Here is a 22,915-nt window from a genome sequence, read left to right on the forward strand (position 1 = left end):
TTGATGTTGTGTTTCGTTCTTGATAGCTTCTACCTCATACTGGGTGGTTTTACTGGGAAAGATGCATTTCTTTCTATAGTAGGAGTTGTTTAGTCAATAAAGATGGTTCCATGTGATGTACATTAAACTGAGATGATTGCAAATTTGTGGAAAAACTCATGGGTCTTGCACTAAATCGAGACTGCAATTTTAGGTGACGTTCCAGTTGAAAGGGTCAAAGAATGAAGATTTGTTTCCTCCTGTTTCACTCGGTGCGAGTGGTGTCCCTCCTGTTTAGGGTGCGCGTTTCATTCATTCATAACCTAACTCGCATTCTAATCTGCTCCATTTCAGCTCATAAAAGATTTGTGTTTATGTGATCGGTGGCAATCGTCAAACACCAGGCAGGCTTGAAGGTCAAGCACTTCTCGTGGGCTGTGTTTGAATTTGAGCGTAGCTTGACCTTCAAAACACAGCCGTCAACCGTTTCGTGAATACTGTACACGTAAACTTACACGCACAGGGAAAGAAATGAACGCGTAAAATATTCAAAGAAGCAAATCAGGAGTGGGTGACACTTTATATTTGTTGGACTTTTTAATTTTCTATTAAAAATAACATTCATTACAGTTACAGTGTACAACCAATAATTATAATCTGAAACCATGTCAGCAACAATAATTACACTTGATAAGTGGAAGACTTCTTATCCTCCTTTTAAATAAGTTAAGAATAAAGTTTTTCTTTTAGCCAAGAAATCGAAGCATTTGTACATACAGTGTTGGCTCTAACGCAGCCTCTAACAGCCAGGTCTTTAAGACTCGTTTTAACGTGGATATTCATATCAGGTTATCTAGGCAGGCATTTGGTTGTTATTCCATTTAATCTGGCAGTAGTAAAAAATGAGCAGGTTATTTTCCAGTATGTTAAGCTACAGTACAAGGTCGAGCACGTTTCTAAAGTCGATGTATTACGATCAGTGGATTACTACTCCAGTGTTAGATAAAGTTAGATTCAGACATGGCAGAACAACAGTAAGGTTTTGGCATCCAGGCCTCAGCTGCACTCTTCAGTCTCCAGTGTTGAAATCCAGTTTCACCCCCAAGTCAACTTGAGTTTTACACGAAGCGCCAAACATTGAAGTCACGTTCACCGGTCAGTAGTTGAGGTGAAAGTCAAATGTGTTTAAGTGGCTATAACTTCCATCGATCCACGTGAATGGGATTTGTAGTTCCAGTGTTTAGTGTGACGGACGTCCTCCGCTCCAGGGAGTTCACAAGATTGCACTTTAGAAGCTCTGCAGTCGCCGGACGACGACACGTCCTCACCGGCGCTGCAGGAAAACCTTACTCTCAAGCTCAGTGTCCATCAGCTGGGAGCTTCTACCGGCGTCCATCGCCCCCGATTCAAGAATCCCATATTTCCAGTATGTCCAGGTTCCTCTGGAGCAGGTCGTCTGGCTCCAAACGATCGATTAGCTTCACCAAGTTCTGTAAGGAGAAAGAGTGTTATTTTTCTGACAAACGATCCGTGTATCCCTTGTTCCATCTCTCCTCAGAGGCTACATTCTGTCCTTCTCCAGACTTTTGTTATTTGCCCTTTCTTAGTGTACAACCTGGAAGAAAGATGCAAGGCCCAGACTGAGTATCTCCTCTAAATAGCTTCTTCATTTCGTGTAAATGCTTTTGTACACACAAAATTGTTGGTTATAACAAATGGTAAAGACGCTGACTGCACAAAGAAAGTAGATCATGGTTCATGCTGTCTAAGCTGCTTGATGTCGGAGGTTTCTGGTGTGTGCTTGCACAGCAGGTGAAGATATTCTAACATTTTGGTCTGCAGCATGAATTTTAATGTGTCTGGCAAATGCCGGTTGCTAACAAATGGCTACAGGAGATTGCAGAGGTTGTCGAGGACATTAATCATGACGAAAGCAGGAGCTGGTTGCGGCTACACTGAAATAGCTTAGCCTAGCATAGCTTTGTACAACCAGCTATTGAATTTACACTTCAAAAATCAGAAAGGTGATTGTCATTAGTTAATCTTTTGTTCACCACAGAGTTGATTTTCTACAATAAACCCCAAATCCAATGTATCAGTGCCATTGGCTTTTAGTTGAGGGAACCAATGGACAAGCTAACATCCTGTTGGACTACAAAAATTCATCCCTGCAGTGCACTACAGTGTAGTAAAGCCCCCGCCCCCAATTCCTCATTTCATACCGTCATTGCTCCCTGCAGTCGTCTGCAGCTCTACATGATCATGGCTCTCATGGCTGCTTTGCTGATGCGTTTACGGTGTTTCCTCCTGCGTCGAGGGGAAGCTGGTCGGAAAGGAGTCTGACGGGCGGAGGCTGAGACAGGAGCCACGGTGGAGACGGCTGGGAGAGAAGGTGTAGAGGACACAATGAATACAAAAGTGAACACATGGCTTTATGCTAGCAGGCTGCTCTATGAGCTCGACTCCGAGTGACAGTTGACTTATTAGCAACAGTCCCAATTGTATCCAGCACTTTTCTCTCCTTTTAAGTCTCAGACTCTCAGTCCGCCAGCTTATGAAAGCTTTGTTCTGGGTTCTATCGCCTGGTCCCACCACACAGCAGCTTTGAGGCTAACAAACAATGACGGCCTCAACTGAGGGCGAGTCATGGTCGCCCCTCCGGTGGGTGTGGCTTTCAGAGACCAAAACAAACACTGGAACCAAAACAGTTTCCTCAAGTTGTCCATCACTGCACCACTGAGGGAGAAGCACATGCGAGTGGAGCTCTCGTAGTGACCTTCAGTCTACTCTGAAGGCTGTGAAACAAAGCCTGCAGGTTTGAGTCACATGAACACTGGGAAGTCCAGTTCCCTGTCTGCTGGGATCTCTGGGGGTCGGCGAAGAATAGCAGGACACATGTGGCCATGTGGTTTAGTCATGTATGTACACTGAGCTGCTTCCTGGCAGAGAAACTCTCCCTCAGCATGCATGTTGTGATGCAAGGACACTCAGCCAGTGGGGTGACGTCGTCAAAGTGACTCACGCTTGGACAGCGACGTTAAAGGTATTTTACAATGTCAGATATTTGTATTAAAGGTGGCAATGGTTTTAAAGTTATACTTCACCCACAAAGCTTATTTTGCCTTTCAAGTACTGACAAACAAGTGTCTAAAGTTCATGAAGACGTTTTTCTCCCTCCCGGATTACTTCTTACTCCAGCCACCTGTATTTAGCTTGAAGCTAATTGTGACTGGTGGCTAACAACAGCAAAACCCGTCAAAAAAAATCTACAAACTCTCAGGTGCATCCTCTGGTATGACCCGTGCCTCCTTCACCCAGATGGATGTTCGGTAACCCACAAAGACTTTTCATTTGAGACGAATAAATACCAAACGTTCTGGATCGCTCACGGCAACTCATTTAGGCTTTTGATGAACGAGGCCCACTGTTCCTGCGGTGCTGGCGTGTAATTTGAAAAGACGGTATGTTAAGAAGTCCACAACCAATCAAATTTCCCACATGTAAGTAAAAAAAAACAACCAAAAAAAATCATTTCAAGGGCTCAAAAATTCTTCACAGAGCACAAACGCACACAAATATTTAGAAAAGTTGTGGGTCACTGCTTCGATTCCTTGGGGAAAAAAAAGGTCATGACGAAAATCGACCAAACTTGTTTTTGCAAGCGATTACGTGCCCCCGCCGTGTATGTGGCGCTCAGAGGTCATGGTCATTCCACGGGTTTCTATGAAGTATGGAAGTATTTCTATAAGGGAGTCAAGTTCTCCAGAGGGACCCCGCCCCTCAGCAGGCTTCCAGCTGTGGGCCAATCAGAAGACTCAGCTGCAGACAGAGGATGAAGGCTACTCCAGTGGAGTCACGTAATCAAGCTGGAAATCAGTGTAACAGATCCTCTTGCTCGTCCTCAGTCCTGCACATGGCGTACAGCACAAGCCTGTCCTCTGGGCTGGAGCAACAGGAGCTCACTGTCAATGTTAAAGTCCCTCTGATCATCTTGTCTTAAAGGGCCACCTCGCTGCTTTTTACCAGTATAGATCGCTTCACTTGTCATGAGAAGTGCATCTAGACCTGGGAATACCTTTTCATAATGACTTGCTGTTCTCTTGCTCCGAAGGAAGCTCAGGGAAAATTCCCAGAACTCTGAGAGAGCAACCTCGGGGGTGTTACAGAGGCGTCATGAGAGCCAATTCAGACCGGGAGACACATTTTTAACAAGAAGCCTTGGGACATGGAGTTTTGAAAGATTTGGGTGTTTGAGTCAGGGAGGTTCTAACAAAAGATGCTCTTTATGGGAAGATACAGGATAGTTAGATCCAGTCTGTGCAAGCGCTTGACCCACATTACGGCTTGAAAGGCTGCTTTGCTTGGATTTAATGACTCATTTTTCATTTGATGCTTGTGAGTCTCCATAAGAAGAAGAAGAACAAACACAACCCGAGTGCCCCTGAGAAGGAATGACATGTTGCATGAGGGGGAGGCATGGCTCGGAGGTAGAGTGGCCGTCTAGCAACCAAAGGGTCTCACACACACACACACACACACACACACACACAGCTGAGTATTACCTTGCTTTGGTCTTGGCTGAGGATGATGTGGATGAAGATTCACTGGATGGTCCAGGTCGCTCTGTACCATCTGCAGAAGCTTTTGTTTCCTCTCCTCTTCTGTTAAATCTTCAGCGGGCAGTAGAGAGTCTTTTCCCTCTCCCTGATTGGCTGGCTGCGCCCTCGCCGAGGCCCCACTGTCGGTGGACCCACTTTCCTCCCTCTTGTTTCCTCCTTTAGGAGCAGCTGTGTCAGTCTCTGTCTGGTGATTTGTGACCTCTGTATGTGTTCGGGTGGTCACTGAGTCTTTCTGATTGGCTGACATGGGAGGGGTGGGGTTTTGTTCTGATTGAGGTGCCTGGGTGGGGCTACCAGGAGGGGAGGCACTGTCCGACTGGGGAGCGTTGAGTCGATATTGTGTCCTCAGTTTTTGGTTCTCTGCTCCTCTGAGGTTATGTTGCTGTTGGTGGTACTGATATTGCTGCTGATGCTGTAACAGCTGCTGCTGCCTCTGTGCATGATCAGCATGACGCCCTTCGCTGCCGCCACCGCCATTTGACACTTCCTCCTTGCTTCCTTCAGATCCGCTCCCTTGCCCAACCTGCTGAGCACCTCCCATGACACTGTGCTCTGCCCTCGCTTCAGATGGCCAGCTGCTGACTGGCCTGAGCACCCCACCGATTGACTGGTGCCCCCCCGCCTGCACGTGCGTGGGTGTCTGATGCACCCTGGGTTGCGTCCAGTGAACCAGCTGTGTGTAGCTCCCCTGCTGCCATTGCCGGGCCACAGGCTCACGTTCCTCAACGTGGTAGTGCTGCTGGTTGTACTTCAGGTCATCAAGACGATGGAGGTCAGCCTTGGAGCTTAGAGTCTTGGGTGGTGCAGGGTGGGCAGTTCGGGGAAGGGGTAGTGGGGGGTGGGAGGACTGGGGAGGCTGCTGCGGCGCGGGGTTAGGGTTGCTCTGACTGGGGGAGCGAGGGATGGGGACCGGCGAGGAGGACGAGGTGAGCTTTTGGCACCTGCAGGTGACGTGGTCTTCCACTGAGATGATGGCTTTGTCAAAGTGGGACTTGGTGTTTATGTACTGGATCTTTATCACCTGGAGAAAAAGGCAGATACAGACCAGCGAGGTGTGTCAGCAAGTAGCAGAGCATGCAGATCAGATGAGGACACTGCCAAACAAGCTAATAATTCTTGGGAAATTCGGTGGCTAAATGCCAAGGAGTGGTTTCTGATGAAAGATATGTACCTGTATTAAAAGTTCTATCACAGATGTTATGTATTCAGGTTCTGCGTGGTAACCTGTAACAAACAAGTTTAGAGCCTCTGTGCCTTCCTGCAGTTGTGATTGGCTCCAGCCTCCACACTTCCTGTCCTATACTCTCCCGTCGCAGAGGCCATTGTTATCCAGCTGATGTTGTTCTTATTTTCTTGTTTGTTTTTCTCTTAATTGCTGTGTGGTTGGTATATTGACACCAAGTGTTGGCACCACCGGCCAACAGCAAAATGAGTCCAAGGTCAAAGGCTTCGCAGAAAACTGTTTCCCAACTTGTTGGATTTTAACAAGAACGTTAAGAAAATAAACCTAAAGTCAAATATTAAATAATCAGATCTGATTTCAAAAGCAACAAACTATTTCTTCACACATGTAAAACAAAAAAACTCTAAATCTAATTTTGCTAGTTTTTAATCATAAATTTCCTTGGTCTGCTTAAAAAAATAGTTTTAGTTCAAGGGTGTTGGTGGATTCGACTCAGGGATTCAGACGACAGGCCGCCACTCTTACATCCCAACTCCTAATCTGAAGCTGAGCCAGCAGCTGGTTCGCATAGTTTGGTGTTTGGGAACAGAGAGAAGGAGCTGCCTGTGTGTGTCTGGAGGTTTTTGACTACCAGCACCTCTGACGGTCACAACTGGCGTGCTATACCTTGCTTGTATTTATCTGTGCAAAAAAATAACACTGATTCAATGTGAAGAGGGGGCTCCAAAGGGGTGCCACCTTTACTGTAGATGGAGCCGTGCAAGTTGTTCCCACCTTTTCCCTAAACATGCTAAGCTAAGTAGCATCACATTTATCTGACAGTTAGGCCAAAGGTCGGTCCATCTTCTCGCCCAACTCTCAGCAAGAATGGTGAAATGTCTCTCGCATCATCTTGAAAAACATGTGATAAACTGCACATTAAAATCCCACAATATATTGCAGTATGTGGTGTATTTATCTAAGTGTATCATGTCACCGAATACGAGACACAATTAGCCAATCAATTCAGTGAGAAATAGAATATTGCTTTTATACGATTTCTTGTCAAGTAAACTTATTTTGCTACATGAGCAGATAATTTCAAGTCCATTTCTCTTCAAATCTTCTATTTTTCCTACATGATAAATAACGGTTTTATATAACGTGATACTTTAACTAGAAAGCAGCACGCCTTCCAGGCAGGATTACTGCAGTGTCAACAGTTTCAGAATTACTGTCCAGTACCAAATATAAAGCACGTGTCGCCTCTGCCGTGTGAGCGGTTTACCTGCAGGTATCTGCTGGAAGTGACGGTGGGGACACACTGCATCTGCCTGCTGTTGCAGCAGCCAGAGCATCGCTGCACCTCAACGCAGGGGGGCCACAGCATGAAATTGGCATTGCGGCGGTCCAACATGGACCTCGTCACCTCCATCACCTCCGTCCGGACTTTACAGGCTGCCAGCTCGGCAAGCTGGGCTTCCACTGGTCAGGGTGACAAGCAGAGAGAAGAGAATAAGGGCTCTGGTAGGAGTGACACAAAAAGTGATGAAAGATGAATTTTAAAAAAAAATGTCAAAAGGGCGGAATCAGAACCTACCGAGACTTCTAGTGTATCGGCCGCGTGTGTGGTTTGTGAGGAAATCATGCTCATCCTCTTCCTCTCCTTGAGGAACCAGGAAGATTGGGTGAGATATAACAGGAGAGAGGTGGAGAGACAAAAACACAGTCTGTCAATAACCTGTATCTGGGGGAAAAAAATAGTCAACACTGAACCGCAACTTTTAAAAGCGCTGAAATAAATCTGTAAAACACATGAGGCAGTCGGGCGGTTTTAGCCAAGTTCATTGTTCCAAACACAAAGAAAGCCATTTTTCTCCTCCTGCTAAAACAATTAGGCTATTTTCTGCTGCAATTCATCTCAACGCTGTCAAGTATACTGTTGAGGAGAGATATGAGTCACTAAATATAGCTGGTGTGTGTGTGTGTGTGTGTGTGTGTGTGTGTGTGTGTGTGTGTGTGTGCGCGTGCGTGTGTGTTTGCACACTCACATATGTCGTCATTCCATACTTTTGCCCTTTAGTCCTAATTATATCCTTGGTGTAGATTGCTTTTGGCCAGTGTGCGTGCGCGTGTGTGTGTGCGTGCGTGAGTGTGTGTGCGTGTGCCCGCGCATGTGTGTGTGTCTGCAGAAAGTTTTACAACAGTCTTTTTCCCTTCTCCTCATTCTGAGAGGCTTTTCCGATTCTTCTTTGATTCACTAGCATGCAACCCATTCAGTTCTGTTAAAGGTACCATGTGTAGGAATGGCTCCAGAGACAACAGTGAGTCACTGTCGTGCGAAGAAGGAGTCGTGGACTTCCTCCAGTCTCTCTCTGGATAAGCCAGCTAAAGTGAGTCAGTAGCTCTTTTTATACAGCTGATGAAAGCTGGGAAGATTGCACCGCCGTCACGGTTTGCTGTCTGGATCAAAATGCATACAGAGTGGCGGCACAGAATTTTCTGTGCTGAGAGGAACCAGACATTATGCATAAGGTAGGTCACTCTAGACGCCGCTACTGTTCACACACTTCACACACAGCAGAAGTCAAAACGCCACATACAATCTAAACAAGCAAAACTAGCGTAATAGTGGTATCACATTCTTTCAGTCGCTCCCCAAATCTGGTGATAAACCTTCAGGCTCACGCCAAGCCTGAAAAGCTAACTGTCGCTGTAATAGTGCGCCGCAGGCACGATGTATTGTTGTAGGCTAACTAGGAGGTTAGCATCTCTATGGTTCCCTCAGCTGATAGCCATTGGAACCATTGGGTACAAAGCTAGCAGCTAGCTTCGCATTTCTTCTATTTTAGTGCCATGATTTTTAATTTTTGCAGCAGCTTGTTTAGTTTTGTTTAGCTGCTTGTTAGCTAACACTGTTTCAGGCACATAAATGCTTTGAATTCACGAATGTTGTATTTCATGTAGTTGTACAAAAAGCTTAAATTATCTTTAGCTACAGTTAACTCCTGTCACACGCACCACTCTATGGCAGGTTAGGGGAATTGTGAGCAACTTTAAATCTTTGCGATTCTTACAAACTTGCCAATCAGATTCAGATGTTTCCCCCTCGACTTTCAAAGCCAACATGAAACCAGAGACAATAAATTAAACGAAAGGAGATGGAACCCAGTTCAGACTGAGATAAAGGAAAACAGAAGCAAGCCCCCCCCCCCCCCAAAAAACAAAAAAACAGAACAACATGAATGACGAAAAGAAGATCCAAGAACATTGAAAGTCCTGTGGAGCCTCAACTCCACACTCACAGGCCGCTAATGCAGCTGCTAAAACTCCAAAAAGGCTTGGGAGGGACAAAAAAGTTTGTTCTGGATAAAAACACACAGTCTGAGTCACTGCCTCATGGCCTGTTTCTGAGCAGACTTGCCGTGTTGGTTCCTCTCTGTGGTCGCTGTTATGTCAGGGTTTTATTTATGCGTTATGGAATGATCAAAGGATCATCTATTAATATATGTATGTGTGACTCCAAAGGATAAAATTAATGCAATTTTTTTAAGGCCTGCGGCGCTGCGTGTGCAAGCGTCTGACTGTGTACAAGTTTGTTTGGACTGTTGTGGGTGGTGGTGAGTGTGTGTGTGTGTGTGTGTGTGGGGGGGGGGGGTGTCACATAAACAAACATTCATATTCTAAAACCTGAGAGGAATCCAGGAGAACAATGCAGTGACCTTGTGTAGTTTTTTTTTTCTCTGTGTGGCTGAGTTTGTCCATCAAGGTCTCTCTCTCTCTCTCTCTCTCTCTCTCTCTCTCTCTGGCTCATAGGTTCTTTCTTGACACTGTCTTGGGTAAATATTGCCCAGCATGAACACTGATACTCTCTCTGTTGCTCTCTTCCTGCATTCCAGGCCCCTGCAGACACACCCACATGCTAACCTCCTCCGTGTCTGTGTTATTAGTGTGTGTGTCCAGGTCGTTAGTACCTATTGCGTTGGTCTCCTGCTGCAGCAGCAGTTTCAGGTCATCCACAGACGAGATGGGAGAATTCCTCACCAGGTCGACCAGCGACGCAGGGAGTGGATCGCCCTGGAAAGACATACAAGCAGACAGCTGTTAGCTATGTTTGCAAGAGCTAATAGTGAGGATTTTGGTGAAGTTTGACTTAAACGTAGCAATTAGGGCACATAGTGCACTGACACAGACCCTCCACGGGTCAGCCATGTCTGATAGGATGGGAATTGCAACCTGGTTCCAACTGAGAGCCGGCACCAAACTATTCAATCCAGAGCAATCGAATGCCTCTGAGTTTGTAGATTCTTCTAAACAAAACAATTTGATCTCTGTGCTGTGATAACGGGGAAAGGAAGATGCAGTCACATTATGGCTTCTGCTAGCTTTCAGGCTACAGCTCGCTCTCATGCTACAGGTAGCTTTGGGCAACAACTAGCCATCAGGCTGCAGTCAGCTCTGAGGCTACAGCTAGCCACCATCTACAGCTAACTTTAAGCTAGCTTTTAGGCTATAGCTATCAATCATGCTATATCTAGCTCTCAGGCTAAGCTAATTCTCAAGATATGGCTAGCAGCGAATTCTCAGTCTACAGCTAGCTCTCAGGCTACCGCTAGCTCTCAGGCTACAGTTGCCTCTTAGTTACAACTGCCGCTCAGGCCACAGCTAGTTCTTCGATCCAGACCTGCCCCTCCAAGCAGAGAAACTTCCGCCAATAACGGCTATGTGGAACTTTTTGTCTTAGCTGATATCTTAACCAAATGTTTCTGAGCCTAAACCTAACTAGACCGGGATCTGTTGTCAGCGAGTGATGAAATCTACTTTTCCAAAAGACATAACATAATCCAGCACCCATTTCAGTGTCAGTAGAAACAAATGGCATGAATGCACATGCTAAAAGACAAATCTTGTTTGTATCCTGGACATTTGGTTGATCTCAGTCTACAAAACTGAGTTATAAAAGGTGTATTGACTCTTTTATAGCCTGCTACTCATTGGAAGAATAGGTACATGTTCAGTCTGACCAAACAGGGCCCCTGAAGGACCAACATTAGTTGACTACGTCCCTCCGATTATCCAGCCTCCCAAACTGGGACTCAAGAACCTGTGAAAGGCACAACTGTTGAGCTCTAACTATATCTTATTGAGGGAAAAACAAGCGGTGTACTTGGAATGAGACGCCAACATAGAGAGCGGCAGAGGAACGAATGTCTCTCGGAAGATGAGCGGAAACATACTTGTCTTTATCAACGCAAGAAAAGTCACACATTCATTATTCAAGGACCGAAAGAGGAAATGACACGTGGGAATGGAGACGTGATGTAGCCAGAGATGCGTCTCAGCCAGCACTTGCTCCAGTTTCACTTCCTCCTGCAGAGGAAACGATGTTGTGATCTGTGTTTGTTGTTGCCGTTGTCACTTTTCTGTTTACCCACAAAAACTCTTGTAGTCCTCAGCCCCTTTCCTTCCCCGACTCTCTAGTGTGCGATCAGACACAGTGCAAACATATAACGCAAGGTTCTGCAGCACTGATGGTTCTTGGATTTTGAAAGAAAGTTCTACTATTTAGAAATCATGCACGTTCCAAAAAACAAAACAAAAAAGAAACCCTAGAAATTTACCAGATATCCAATGCAAGTAATTTAAGCATCACTGGGGAAAAGAGGAGGAATGTGATTTTTAATGAACTTTTAATGAATGCCGTTGCAGGAATTCATTATGAATTCAGTTTGGCTGTTTTTAAAGAACTCCAGCGGTTTCTTTATGAAGATCAAAAACACGTTACTCCATGCTCTGTCCCACATTCAGCTTTTTTGGGGGGGCTGTGAGCAGCTCCCATGTCAGAGCAGCGTTTGATACTGTCACATGCCAGGAAAATGCCAAAATAAATGAAGGAGTGCTAAGAATATGAGATTAAAATGTTTCAGATAACTCTCCACGAGATGCCACGACTTCTCACTTCCATCCTGAGCTGGTTTGTTACCAAATTTATGATTCTGGATACAACGTCATACACTGTGGGCGGGGCACATTCTTGAAATATGGGGATATTATGAGTCATCGGAGGAATTAACCTTTTCTAACAATTGTTCAAAATATTTTGATGGAGACCTGGGAAGTGGTGTGGATGATTTCAGGGTAAAAATATGAAAAATAAATATTTTTTTAAGTTTTCAACTCCAGCCTCATGTTCTTCAATATTCCAGCACTCCTCCCTGATGGGATAAAACACAGTGACTGTTTATCCAGTGTGAGAGGCACTGCAGGTTAGCAAACACTGAACTTTGGAGGTACAAGCAAGGCAGGGTGATTATTCTGGACATGCAGTCCAAACATATCTAACGTTGCACAGCAATAACGTGATGTAAGTGAAGTTCAGAGGTAAAGGCGGCATGGCTAAAGGTCAATCCTGCGACTCAACAATCTTACAAGGACTCAAACTGTCCAGTAAAATCAATAAGAGCAAATAAACATCACTAATATTGGGCAGACACACTTTTTGGTCATGAAAGTATCAAGAATATGGACCAAGGACGTCAGCCACATTGGTGGAAACTCAATAATGTCATGTTGACTCTACTCATTACTCTCCCTCTGTCTCTCTCTTTTCCTGCCTCCAACTCCATCAACAGACTGCAGGGACATTTTGTCCCGGCTAAACCACGTTTAAATCAGATTTCACTGCATGTGACCTCTGTCAGCTGATCAGCTTGACGCTTTGAAACTTCAGCATCTTTACACCAGGGGCAGGTGAGGCGTGTGAGGAGGAACCTGATTTTTGTGTGTGTGTGTGTGTGTGTGTGCGTGTGTGTGTGTGTGTGTGTTAAATAAATGAAACACGCTGGACTCCGGTGGTGCTGGCCCTTTGCGTAGCAGAGGCGATGCGCATGTCACGCACATCTTCTAACCATTGTGTGAGAAGCAAAATTGGGCCAAACCCCACTTCTGGTAGCAGAAGCTGAATGGGCTGGGGCACAGACGCAAGCTCATTCTCTGTTGTTATATATCTTAGTAAACATTCTTCTATTTATTCATTCATTTATTTTCACCAATCATCTTTTACATCTGGTGGCCCACATCGAACCTTAAAACAGGCCAAATCTGGGCCAAGAGCCTCACTTTGGGCAGCCCTGATGGAGACAATTGAAAACCCTGAAACTAAAAATTGAATCAATTTGATGTAAATTTAGAGTGCTAAGTTCTTGCATCATATGATGCTCATTAAATTCAAAGATGATATGCCTCGATCTACAAAGTGATCCATTATTGGATAAATGCTATCGCTGGGGTGCTGGAGATGAATTCCTGCGTCAGGTGGTCCCTGAAGTCCTTGCAGGAGAACAATGGAGTTTTGTTTTTGTTCGTATTTTGGCATTTTTCCCTAAAAATAAACAAAAACAGGAGGTTACTTTTTATGTTGGTTAGTATGAGTGAGTGGACAGAATGTCTTTTATTGTCATTTTTTTCTGCATCTCTGAAAGTGAGTTTTCCATCCACAGCCTCTCTTCCCCGCTCGCTCTGTCTGCTTTGTGGGCGGCGGTGGCTCGAGACACCTGGATGACTTTCACAAGCCATTGGCTGACCTAGTTAAGTAAACACACGCACACACACACACACACACACACACACACACACGCCCCCCACTTTTCCAGTTCACATTCAGACGCTTAACCACTTAGCTGTCCACCCAATTTATCCAGTGAGCCCACACACACACACACACACACACACACACACACACACACACACACACACACACACACACACACACACACAGGGGCAGTTTTTACTCTTCGACAAGCTATCATTAGAGTGACAGTGTTAATCGCACACACACATGCTCAAACATACAAATTAGTGAGAGCAAGCCACAGAGGGGAAACGGCTCCTCGCATGGACAAACAAGAAGCCGGTTGTTTCAAACTGGACAACAACCTGAGATTAGCACGCTAAGCTAAGCTCAATTAACCAAGGCAGAGTTTAAAAAAAAGGTCTCCTATGATACCAATACCCGCCGTTTATGATCCATGTCACTTTAGAGAGACGGTCAATTCTTCATGTCTAAATCATGGTGAGACCGTGGCTGAGCTCTAAGGTCAGGAGGGTTGTCTGGTAGGATGTGAGGATCCAGCAGCACACATTCAAGAAAACACACCAAACACTGCACAGGGCCTCGCAGTGGAGGAAGCCTGGAAGGCAAAGAGATTGTATGGAATGTTTGAGGAGAAAGGTGAGGTGTAATGGAATGTAATTATGGGGCCAGCTGACTACACACACACACACACACACACACACAGTTTCCAGCTCTCTTTATACGATAGAAAAAGTCAATTTACTGGGTCAGGCTGACTAAAATCTGGACTTTTCAAAGTCGGACTAACTAACACAGCTGGGATTCGATTTGCTCTGGTATGTGCACGCTTCAATCAGCCCTGAACTGAGCGGAGTTCCGTTCACGTTCTGTAGGTTCCACTGCAGTGCGTTAGCCTGGGAGTCAGAGAGTGCACTCTCAAGGGGCATCATCGCGGTGGGCGGAGCTACGGCAAAAACAACACACTTGTGGACACACAAGGGCACGTATAAGCTGTCCCATCTCAAACACAAAGACTGTATTTTGCCTTTCAAGTATTCACAAATAGCCGTCTTGAGCTCACGAGAGGTTTTTTTTTTCCCCCTCGTGCATCACGTCTTTCTGAATGCAGAATGAGCCAGACACGTATGTTTAGCTTGAAGCTAACGGAGACCGATGGCTAACAACAGCAAAACTGTCCCAAACAACCCCTCCAGTGTGATTCACATCTTCGTCATCCTGCTGTACGACCGGTGAGCCACCAACACTTGAGCGAGAGACGAGCTCACCTCCATATCCGTATCTGGAAGTACTTCTTTGTTTTCAGAGCAGTTTTTTTGGCAATCTTGCAGAGAAAAACGGCACCGATGACTGCTCTTAAGTTTAAAATCCATAGCCGTTACCACGGAAACGTTTACTGCAGTCATCATCTGCCATTTTCCAGCGTGTGCATTCTGCTGCATCCAAAGATGTGAATCACACCCGGTTTACCAAAGCTGTTTAGCTCAAACTTGAGTTCAGCTGAGGTTGGCTGAGTCTGGATCAGGTTCAGACCGAGTCTCCGCTCTGAAGTGCCGGTCCAGTAACCATGATGCTCTGTACTTTTATTGCACTGCCCTTAAATGGATTCCTACAAACATGTTTATGTTTCACACCTTTTACTTTAATTATTTCAAATTTTTGTGTTTTTTCTTCCAATTTGCAATTCCACAACTGCTTCATTGCACTAAAGTGAGCTTACAAACAAATACTCTTACGCTGCACTGCGCTTTTCTATCTGACACACATGCAACCCCCCAGCACACAGAAACACAAGCACATATGTCCACTAACACATGTCCAGCTACAACCGCTCATGCTCCCAGATGTGAGCGCGCGCACACACACACACACACACACACACACACACACACACACACACACACACACACACACACACACACACGCACACAAAGTCTGTGAAATCCCTGGCAGATTAGTTGTTGTTCTTATGTAAAATGGATCAAGCTGGGCAGCAGCGAATCATCCGAGCTCGCCTGCGCAGACAATAGTCAGACAGCAACCTGTTCACAAGCCATCAGCTGCTTGTCAGTGTGTGCGTGTGTGTGTGTGTGTGTGTGTGTGTGTGTGTTGATGTGTCAGTTGTCATTTAAACAGGCAGATGATGAAAGACCTGAGCTCTGACCTGACGTGTACATGTGTTTGTATCAGACTCCAGTCTGGTTTAAATGGATTTAAAAATTTGTGTGTGTGTGTGTGTGTGCATGTGTGTGCGTGTGTGTGCGTGCGTGTGTGTGCGTGCGTGTGTCAGACTGAAGACATCAATGATGTCACCATGGGGATGACCGTGTCACAAACACTTGGACGGGGCCTGACGCTGTCTCACACTCGGGTCACATGGAAGGTCAGGCTCACATATTAAAAGACGTCAGATGTCCATGAAGCATGAAGTTTGTTTCTTAACCCATAAACATCATAACAAAGAGTTGCAGCAGGTTCAACAAGCTTGACAGCCAGGTTCCACCCTCTCTCTCTCTCTCTCTCTCTCTCTATTTTTTTTTGGATTACTTGAGGAAAAAAAAACTACAAGAAGAAGTGCAACAACAATAAGTCAAAGTGTTCAGAAACAGAAGTTATCTCAGGCCCTTCCTTTGGCAACTGGACAAATGATCTGAGAACAGACTCAACAACAGGGACACGTGTGATGTTGGGAGAAGAAACTGATCCTGAGTCGCTGGTTTCCACACCATCACGGTGACTTTTGACCACCAAAATCTTTTTTTGGGTCATCAGTCCCGGTGGACGTTTGAGCCAAATTTGAGGAAATTCCTTTGAGGTTTTCCAAATCAACAAGAATGGGACGGACAGACGAAGGACCTGACAACATGACGCTGAGCTCTGCTTCTGCAGACGAAGAGCCACAAAAAAATAGGATCCCCAAATACCTGAGCTTAACTTCCCATGGAACATTTCTTGGAGGTTTCCAGGTATTTAGCAGGAAAGTTCTACCACTTGGCGACCATGACGGCATCAGTAAACGTTCCCAGGAGTCGACTGAGGAGTGAAGTCCCTTCACAGCACATCAGGCTACCACCAGGGGTCCTCTTACGGCTCCTCTACACGACCGACAGTTTGTTTAGCAACGTCAGAGAACGTCTAGTAAAACGCGCACTCGCATTCATAGTTAATAACACCTTCTTATCCGCAACAACCAGGTCTCAGTGAGCTGATCGCCCCGTGTCTCAGACGCTCCGGGAACCATCAGAAGTATTTGACGTGTCAACAGGAGGCGGTCATAGTCAGGGAACCCAGTCCGAGGAGGACCCGGCTAAGATGGTCTTTCCTTGCTCGGTCTTTGTTTGGGCCCCTGAGAGCTTCTGTTTACTGTCGAGAAGCAAACAACAATGTCAACCAATGACATCAGGACTTCGTTGTTGTGGTGAAAACAGCCGCTGAGCTGACGGAGGGATTTTGGCTGCAGCTCTGTACAGTAGTGATCTCCTGCTGCTGGGCCCCCAGCCAAGGGCCTCTCTCCCCTGTCTCCCTCTGTGTGTGTGTGTGTGTGTGTGTGTGTGTGTGTGTGTGAGAGAGAGAGAGAGAGAGAGTGTGTGAGACTCTTCCATGCAACACTTCAGTCTAGAACCCTGACAAGGACAGACAGAGAGAACCAGCACCAGCTGCCTGTCACACAAACCTACACAGCAGTGCTGCGATTCTTCTCTCTTGCCCTGAAGAACGGTTGGTGAAAGTGACCACAGGCGGTGATGAATGCCCAACGCTTCTGACGGGTGAAGGTCGCGATCACGAGTCCAGGTCTGATCTCGTCTCATGACTGACACTGTCTACGTGACACATCTGAGTCGCAGCATGAAGTCACAGCCTCTTATTTTTCCTTAATTTCTCCTGGCCTGAAAATGAACCTGGGAAGAAGTTTCTTCAACTTCCAGCATCCACTGGGACTCAAGGATGAACTGAAAAGGTTTTGGTGGTCAAAGGTCACGCTGGCAGGGACACAGTGAGGACTACCCAATGTGGTGTTTAGATTTTTTTCTGCTCTCTTCATTGAATATCAACCTCGACAGAAATGCACACAAGAAGACCGAATGAAATTTAAGTCATCCCCATCAGGAACATCTGCATGTCAGCTTCATGTCCCAAACTGTCCCTCCAGAATGAACCAAACAGTCAATTGTGGCTCAACCAACCCTGTCACTCTCTGTAGCTGCGAATATCTCCTGCTCACAGATCTCAAATGTTAAGGTGAGTAAACAAATACTTCACTTCATTTTGATGGTTGTTCGCTTGGTAGTAAGCGCCACATTTAGGCTCCATCACCAGTTATTCTAAGCTGAAGGTGTCACCCAGCACGCAGAACAGGCTGCGGCGATGAGGTTTCACGGCCTGGAGGTCAGAGTGTGTCCATCGGGGTCTTACCTCAGCGCCCCCGAGCCGCAGACGGGCTGCTGAGAGCGCAGCCAGCAGCAGCAGCAGGACCCAGGACCTCATGTTGCCGCCCAGCCTGAGGAGCCGCAAGCGACCGGCTGGGCATTTAGCACCTCGGCGTCCAATCCCCCGGCTGCACCGAGCCTCGTCCGCTTGTGCAAGACTATTAAATATCCCAAATGTGTCACTGCGTGCGTATGAGCGTCGTTCGTTCAAATGTTTGCTCACGCTGACTCACAGTCAGGCTAGACGTCTGACTCCGTCCATGGCCGTGTTTGGAGAACTTAAAAAACGAGACGTCAAGGGGGGGGGGGGGGGGGGCAGGTGCGTAATAAGGGACACAGAAGCAACACCTGCTATTATATCAGTCTGTGGTGCAGGACCGAGTCCCGGTCAGATCCCGCCGCCGATCCAAACGTGTAATTAAAATATGATCTGTCGGCGTGTACCGGGGTGCGTGAAGCGTCCATTCCACCTGTCAAAGATCCACGAAATGAAAGAAAAAAAAACAAAACAATAAAAAAAACAATTAGATTCCGAGCACCCGTTTCAAATTAGCAGGTGAAATGTTGAGGGGCGCAGCAGCGTTTGCTGAGTGGAGCCGCAGCATCTCCAAAAGCTCCGCGCGTAAAAGCTTTTACTCGGCGCGGCTCCGTGCGTAATGCTCTGGATCCCCGGCTGCAAAAATCAAAATTCCTCTCGACTGAACACAGAGATGATCCGTTTCCCCTCGGTGTGTGTGTGTGTGTGTGTGTGTGTGTGTGTCTGTGGCCTGGAGCCTGCGTATGTATCTCGGCGCTCTCCGTGTCCCGGTGTCTCGTTCACCGGCTCCGCTCGGCCAGCTTGCAGCGGCCGTTACGCGCTTCTCCTCTCTGCGTCTGTAGCAACGAGCAGCTTTTCCAAATACAATCACGGCCTCCCTCCTGAAGTTTAGGCCGTTAAGTCAGAGATATATACGCGCGCACCGGAAATGGCGTAAGTAGTATTTCAAAACAAAACACCTCCCATCTGAAAACTACATCTGTAATGAGGAGCCAGTGAAATGACGAATACTGATGATGACGCCATCACATAGACACCAGCTTAATTCTTTTCAGAACTCAGAGCTTTATTTCTTTTCCTAAAATGTAGATGAGCAGACGTTCTTGTCAGTTTGTGTAATCTACCTTCAACCTTGTCACCTGGATCATTTCCAACTTTAGGTGCTCTTGTTTAAAAAAAAAAAAACACCTGTAACACTTTTCATAACAGCCTCCTGCTGCTCAGATAGTTCTGATTCTGGAAGGTGGCGACAATGCAACAAGTCCGGGAATTGCAGAGTTTTATTTTGAAGGCAAGGAACCGGAAATGTACGTTTAACCATTTCTGCCTTGACTCTGGTCCTACAGGGGCTCAGATCCTCTCCTCTTGAAGGCAGGACCACCTCCTTATTAGGACCAAAGAGACCTGAGCACCAGGGTGTGTCATTGTTGTGGAGGGTAACGCTTCGCTTTTCTCTACAGTAGCCTTTTGATTAACACCCCCCCCCCCCCCACACACACACACACACACTTACTGCTCCATCACAAAAGTCAATAATCTAAATAATTAACTACTTTAAATTGAGGTGGTGGATGGATCCTCTTTCCTTCATCTGGTCAAACAAAATCAAATTGATTTCACAAAGGCTGTGCGTCCTCGTCATCATCATAATCGCGTGTGTTGTGACGTCATTTTGTCAGGAAACGTTTAAATAGTCGATTTTCTGCGTGCGTCTGGTGAGACTTGTTGATCCGAAGGCTGTCGGTCGTCCTGTCGTTCCCAACCTGATGGAGGATGTCAAGTGTAGACTATAATGAGGTCAGCATTCACGACGCTCTCACGACTGACACAAATACAAGATAAACCAGGATTACATAAAGATTCAGTCCCAGTTGGCAGCGGCGGCGTTCAAAGTACAGTCGAGGTTTCAGTTTAATTCATCTGTTTTTCTTCTCTAAAGTTCAGTAACAGCATTACATCATCAGTTACATCAGTAATGAGTCAGACGTGGAGATGTTTTTACAATAACAACAACAAAAAAAAACATAATCTGCTTGGATTACAGTTTGGATTGGAGGGCAGCGTTTGTCTGGCAGGGAAACAATAATGAAGACCAGAGAGTTTGAACAATCAGTGGAATCATTTTCTGCTTCAGAAGAAGCTTCAGTTGCTTCAGCACAGCGAGATGCATTTGAATAAATCAACAAGTCCGATGGTGATAAAGCCTGCAGACCAGGACCTGAATTGACTTTTTTAATGTAATCGTCTTGTTTTAATAATAATAATAATGATAATAAAGGAGCACATGAGCTATAATAAAATGGAAGCATCTTGCAAAATGTATTTGTAAGGAATTTATCAAGATGTAAAAGCTTCAAAGATGTTCCATCAGCAGGGTTTCTGCCTCAGCTTTTGGCCTCCTGCTGGACGCACATTTAAGACACGTTCCTGTGAATCAAAGTCTGTTCAATGCGATAAAAAGCTCCCTCACACCAGAACCTCTGCTGCTGCTCCCTGGACGCGGTCCCTGGACACGGTCCCTGGACCCGCGGGCTCTCGCCGCCAGCTCGTTCTTGTCACGTCGCGTCATTTGTGTTGTAATTTGCTGAGACGGCTGATGACATTAAAATGATAAATGGACTCTATTTATATCCAAATTAACAGCAACCAGAGCTCTTCAGTGGTGCGTCACTCACCACACACACACACACACACACACACACACACACACACACACACACACACACACACACACACACACACACACACACTGTCACTGTCAGACTTTGTGCAGACATACAACCATATTGCAGTATTTTTATTTTTACTTTGGCGTCATGTGTCATTGTGTCGTCGTAAACTTACGTACCGTCGCTCCTCCTCTGTTACCGTCTGTCATGAATACAGAATGATTTCAAAAACCTCCACCCTGTGTCAGAAAATAATAAAATCATTAAAAGAATCAAGCTATGAACACAATCCTTCCTCATCAGTTTTATATTTCTTTATTTTAGTTTTTTAAATATCTGCTTTGCTGTAACTCCAGACTCCACATGTAGAAATACACACACTTTTCTTTGTTGTACGAAAACAACCCTTTTTAAAAAAAAAAAATTCCGTCTTCGTCTGAGGAGAGACCTGCCCTCTAAGCCGCGGAGGTGAATTACTCCTGCAGACTTGGGTGAAGCACCAGGGGGTCAGAGGTCATGGAGGCGACGATGCACACTCCCACATCTCTGCCACATATTTGCTGTATGTTTGTCTCCTGTTGTAAAGTTTCCTCCTGCTCTTTGACAAGTGAGCGTGGACGATCGCTGACACTGAGAGGACAAACCGTCTCAGCTTTCCAAAGCAGCCTGGGGCTGTTTTCCAGGAAGCTCGTGTCTTTCGTTTCAGGGTCATGGCTGGATGGGTTGCCATGGAAGCCGGGGTCATGCTGGATTCTTCCTCCTTGCAGACAGACGACAGAGGAAGCAGGCATCCCTGTCCAGCTATTCCTGGCCTATAAACACACATCTATGTATATCTGCTGGTGTAAAAGTTAACCTTTGACCTTCATGCGCCGACTGACAGACTGAGGGGACACTGCTGTCAATGACAGGATGAAGAACTACCCTTCGCTGCAATAATGTGCATGTACAAAGTGGCAGGTTGAGAGGGTATCGGGTTTACAGCATTCCTGCGCCGAGTCCTGGATGTTCGCTGTGGCATTCCCAGCATGTCAGACAGGAGGGAGATGTACAGTACACGTGTGTGTGAGTGTGTGTGAGCAGGTGAGATAATGTTGAACACATCCCCAGCTTGTGCAGCTGTCTGGCACACTGGAGGCCACAAGTGTGTGATATCACTGTCAACGTGAACTCTCAGAGGCAGCAGGACAACGTCATCTTCTCCTGGCACGACTGGGAAGTAACTTTGACAAAATGTTGAATGTTGCAAAGGTAAAACAAAATAAACGTCTAAAAAAAAAAACCCCAAAAAAACAGCTGTTAAAGAGGCTAAACAAGACTCTAGAGGCCCGTGAGGACGTTAAACGTCAAAGAGGCATGAAACTGGTGATGTTTACTGTCCGGCGTCCACCGTGCAGTTCTGACCTCTGCATTTACACTTCAAAAAATAAAAATGTAAGTCTCATAAAAGTCTCATTTAAGCAGTAATAAATACCCATGCATGAAATAAAAGCTGCGAGGTTTAAGAGGTTTAGTCATTTCATGTACTCTCCATGAAACCAGCCTGCGCAGATTTTTCAGGTCACCAAACAGAGAGAAATATCAACCCAACTTTTGTTGTTGTCCTTCCAAAACAATTAAAAACACAAAGCAACTTAATTAATTTCACTTCATTGAAGGACGTTGAGTTCGTACATCCAGTTCAGGGCATTTTAAATCTCCTCCCGTTGAACCTCAGGAACTCTTGGCGCTGGTTGGTTCCCACAAAGATAAACTGGGTGGAATATTAAAAAAAAAAAAAAGTAAATATGTGCTTCATAAAATCAAGTCCATTTTTTACATGTTTCCCATATCTTTGCATCTTTATCTTAAAGTACTGTTGTACTTTTTCAGGCCACAAAGAAACACACATATGAAGCAATCTGAGAGGGAAAGTGACACCCGGAGCTCAAAGGCCCTCAACCAGGCGGCCTGGCTCAGGACACAGAGCGGCTGCGTGGAAAGTAAAGGGCCGCTGGTTCGATCCCAGTCAGTCAGGAGACCTGCAGCGTGATGCTGAACCCCTCGTCTAGTTTACCAGAACATTGTTGCAGGCAGAATCTTGCTCCGGGGCGACGACTCCCCTCACAGCTGTCAGAATGCTGCTGCCTCTGACCTCACGAGTGACACGCTCTGCATCACAGATGAGATCTGGCGGGTGAATCACTGAATGGTTGTTAAGATGTAATACCAAATGAGGTGTTTAACCTGTGACGCAATTTGCAGGGGACGGTTGCTGCTTCGAACAAATCCAGACAACAATCCGGAGAGTTGAGTCTACTAGAGCAGAACGCCGCCGGCCAAGCCAGAGCACCGCGGAGGGCCATCAGGCTGCCACACGCTACTGAGCCCCTAATTGGTCCCGATGAGTAGGTTGCCACCCTGCGTGCTCGCTTCCACCCTGAGCCTGTGA

General features: G+C 46.0%; 1 protein-coding gene across 1 annotated transcript; it reads right to left on the minus strand.

Annotated features, from left to right (window-relative positions):
- Nucleotides 1-572: 572 nt before the first annotated feature.
- On the minus strand, nt 573-18,698 carry LOC147257979 (uncharacterized). The gene is made up of 7 exons (XM_086212273.1): nt 17,765-18,698; nt 9,735-9,837; nt 7,361-7,426; nt 7,049-7,245; nt 4,542-5,619; nt 2,202-2,359; nt 573-1,469 (listed from the first exon to the last, which is right to left on the minus strand). Exons 1-6 carry the CDS (start codon nt 17,834-17,836, stop codon nt 2,232-2,234), a joined length of 1,644 nt encoding a protein of 547 aa, XP_086068399.1. The 5' UTR covers nt 17,837-18,698; the 3' UTR covers nt 573-1,469; nt 2,202-2,231.
- Between the last annotated feature and the right edge of the window lie 4,217 nt (nt 18,699-22,915).

The sequence above is a fragment of the Aulostomus chinensis genome, chromosome 8 (genome assembly GCF_037954235.1).
Source record: "Aulostomus chinensis isolate RoL2024-O1b breed Wild chromosome 8, RoL_Achi_v1.0, whole genome shotgun sequence".
NCBI lineage: Eukaryota > Metazoa > Chordata > Actinopteri > Syngnathiformes > Aulostomidae > Aulostomus > Aulostomus chinensis.

Excerpts from the sequence above, each read along its gene's own strand:
- LOC147257979 (XM_086212273.1), bottom strand. The coding sequence starts at position 17,836 with ATGAGGTCCTGGGTCCTGCTGCTGCTGCTGGCTGCGCTCTCAGCAGCC. Across the intron at positions 9,838-17,764 it reads TGCGGCTCGGGGGCGCTGAG|GGCGATCCACTCCCTGCGTC; the intron begins GTAAGACCCCGA and ends ATGTCTTTCCAG. Across the intron at positions 5,620-7,048 it reads CTTCCAGCAGATACCTGCAG|GTGATAAAGATCCAGTACAT; the intron begins GTAAACCGCTCA and ends CTTTTTCTCCAG.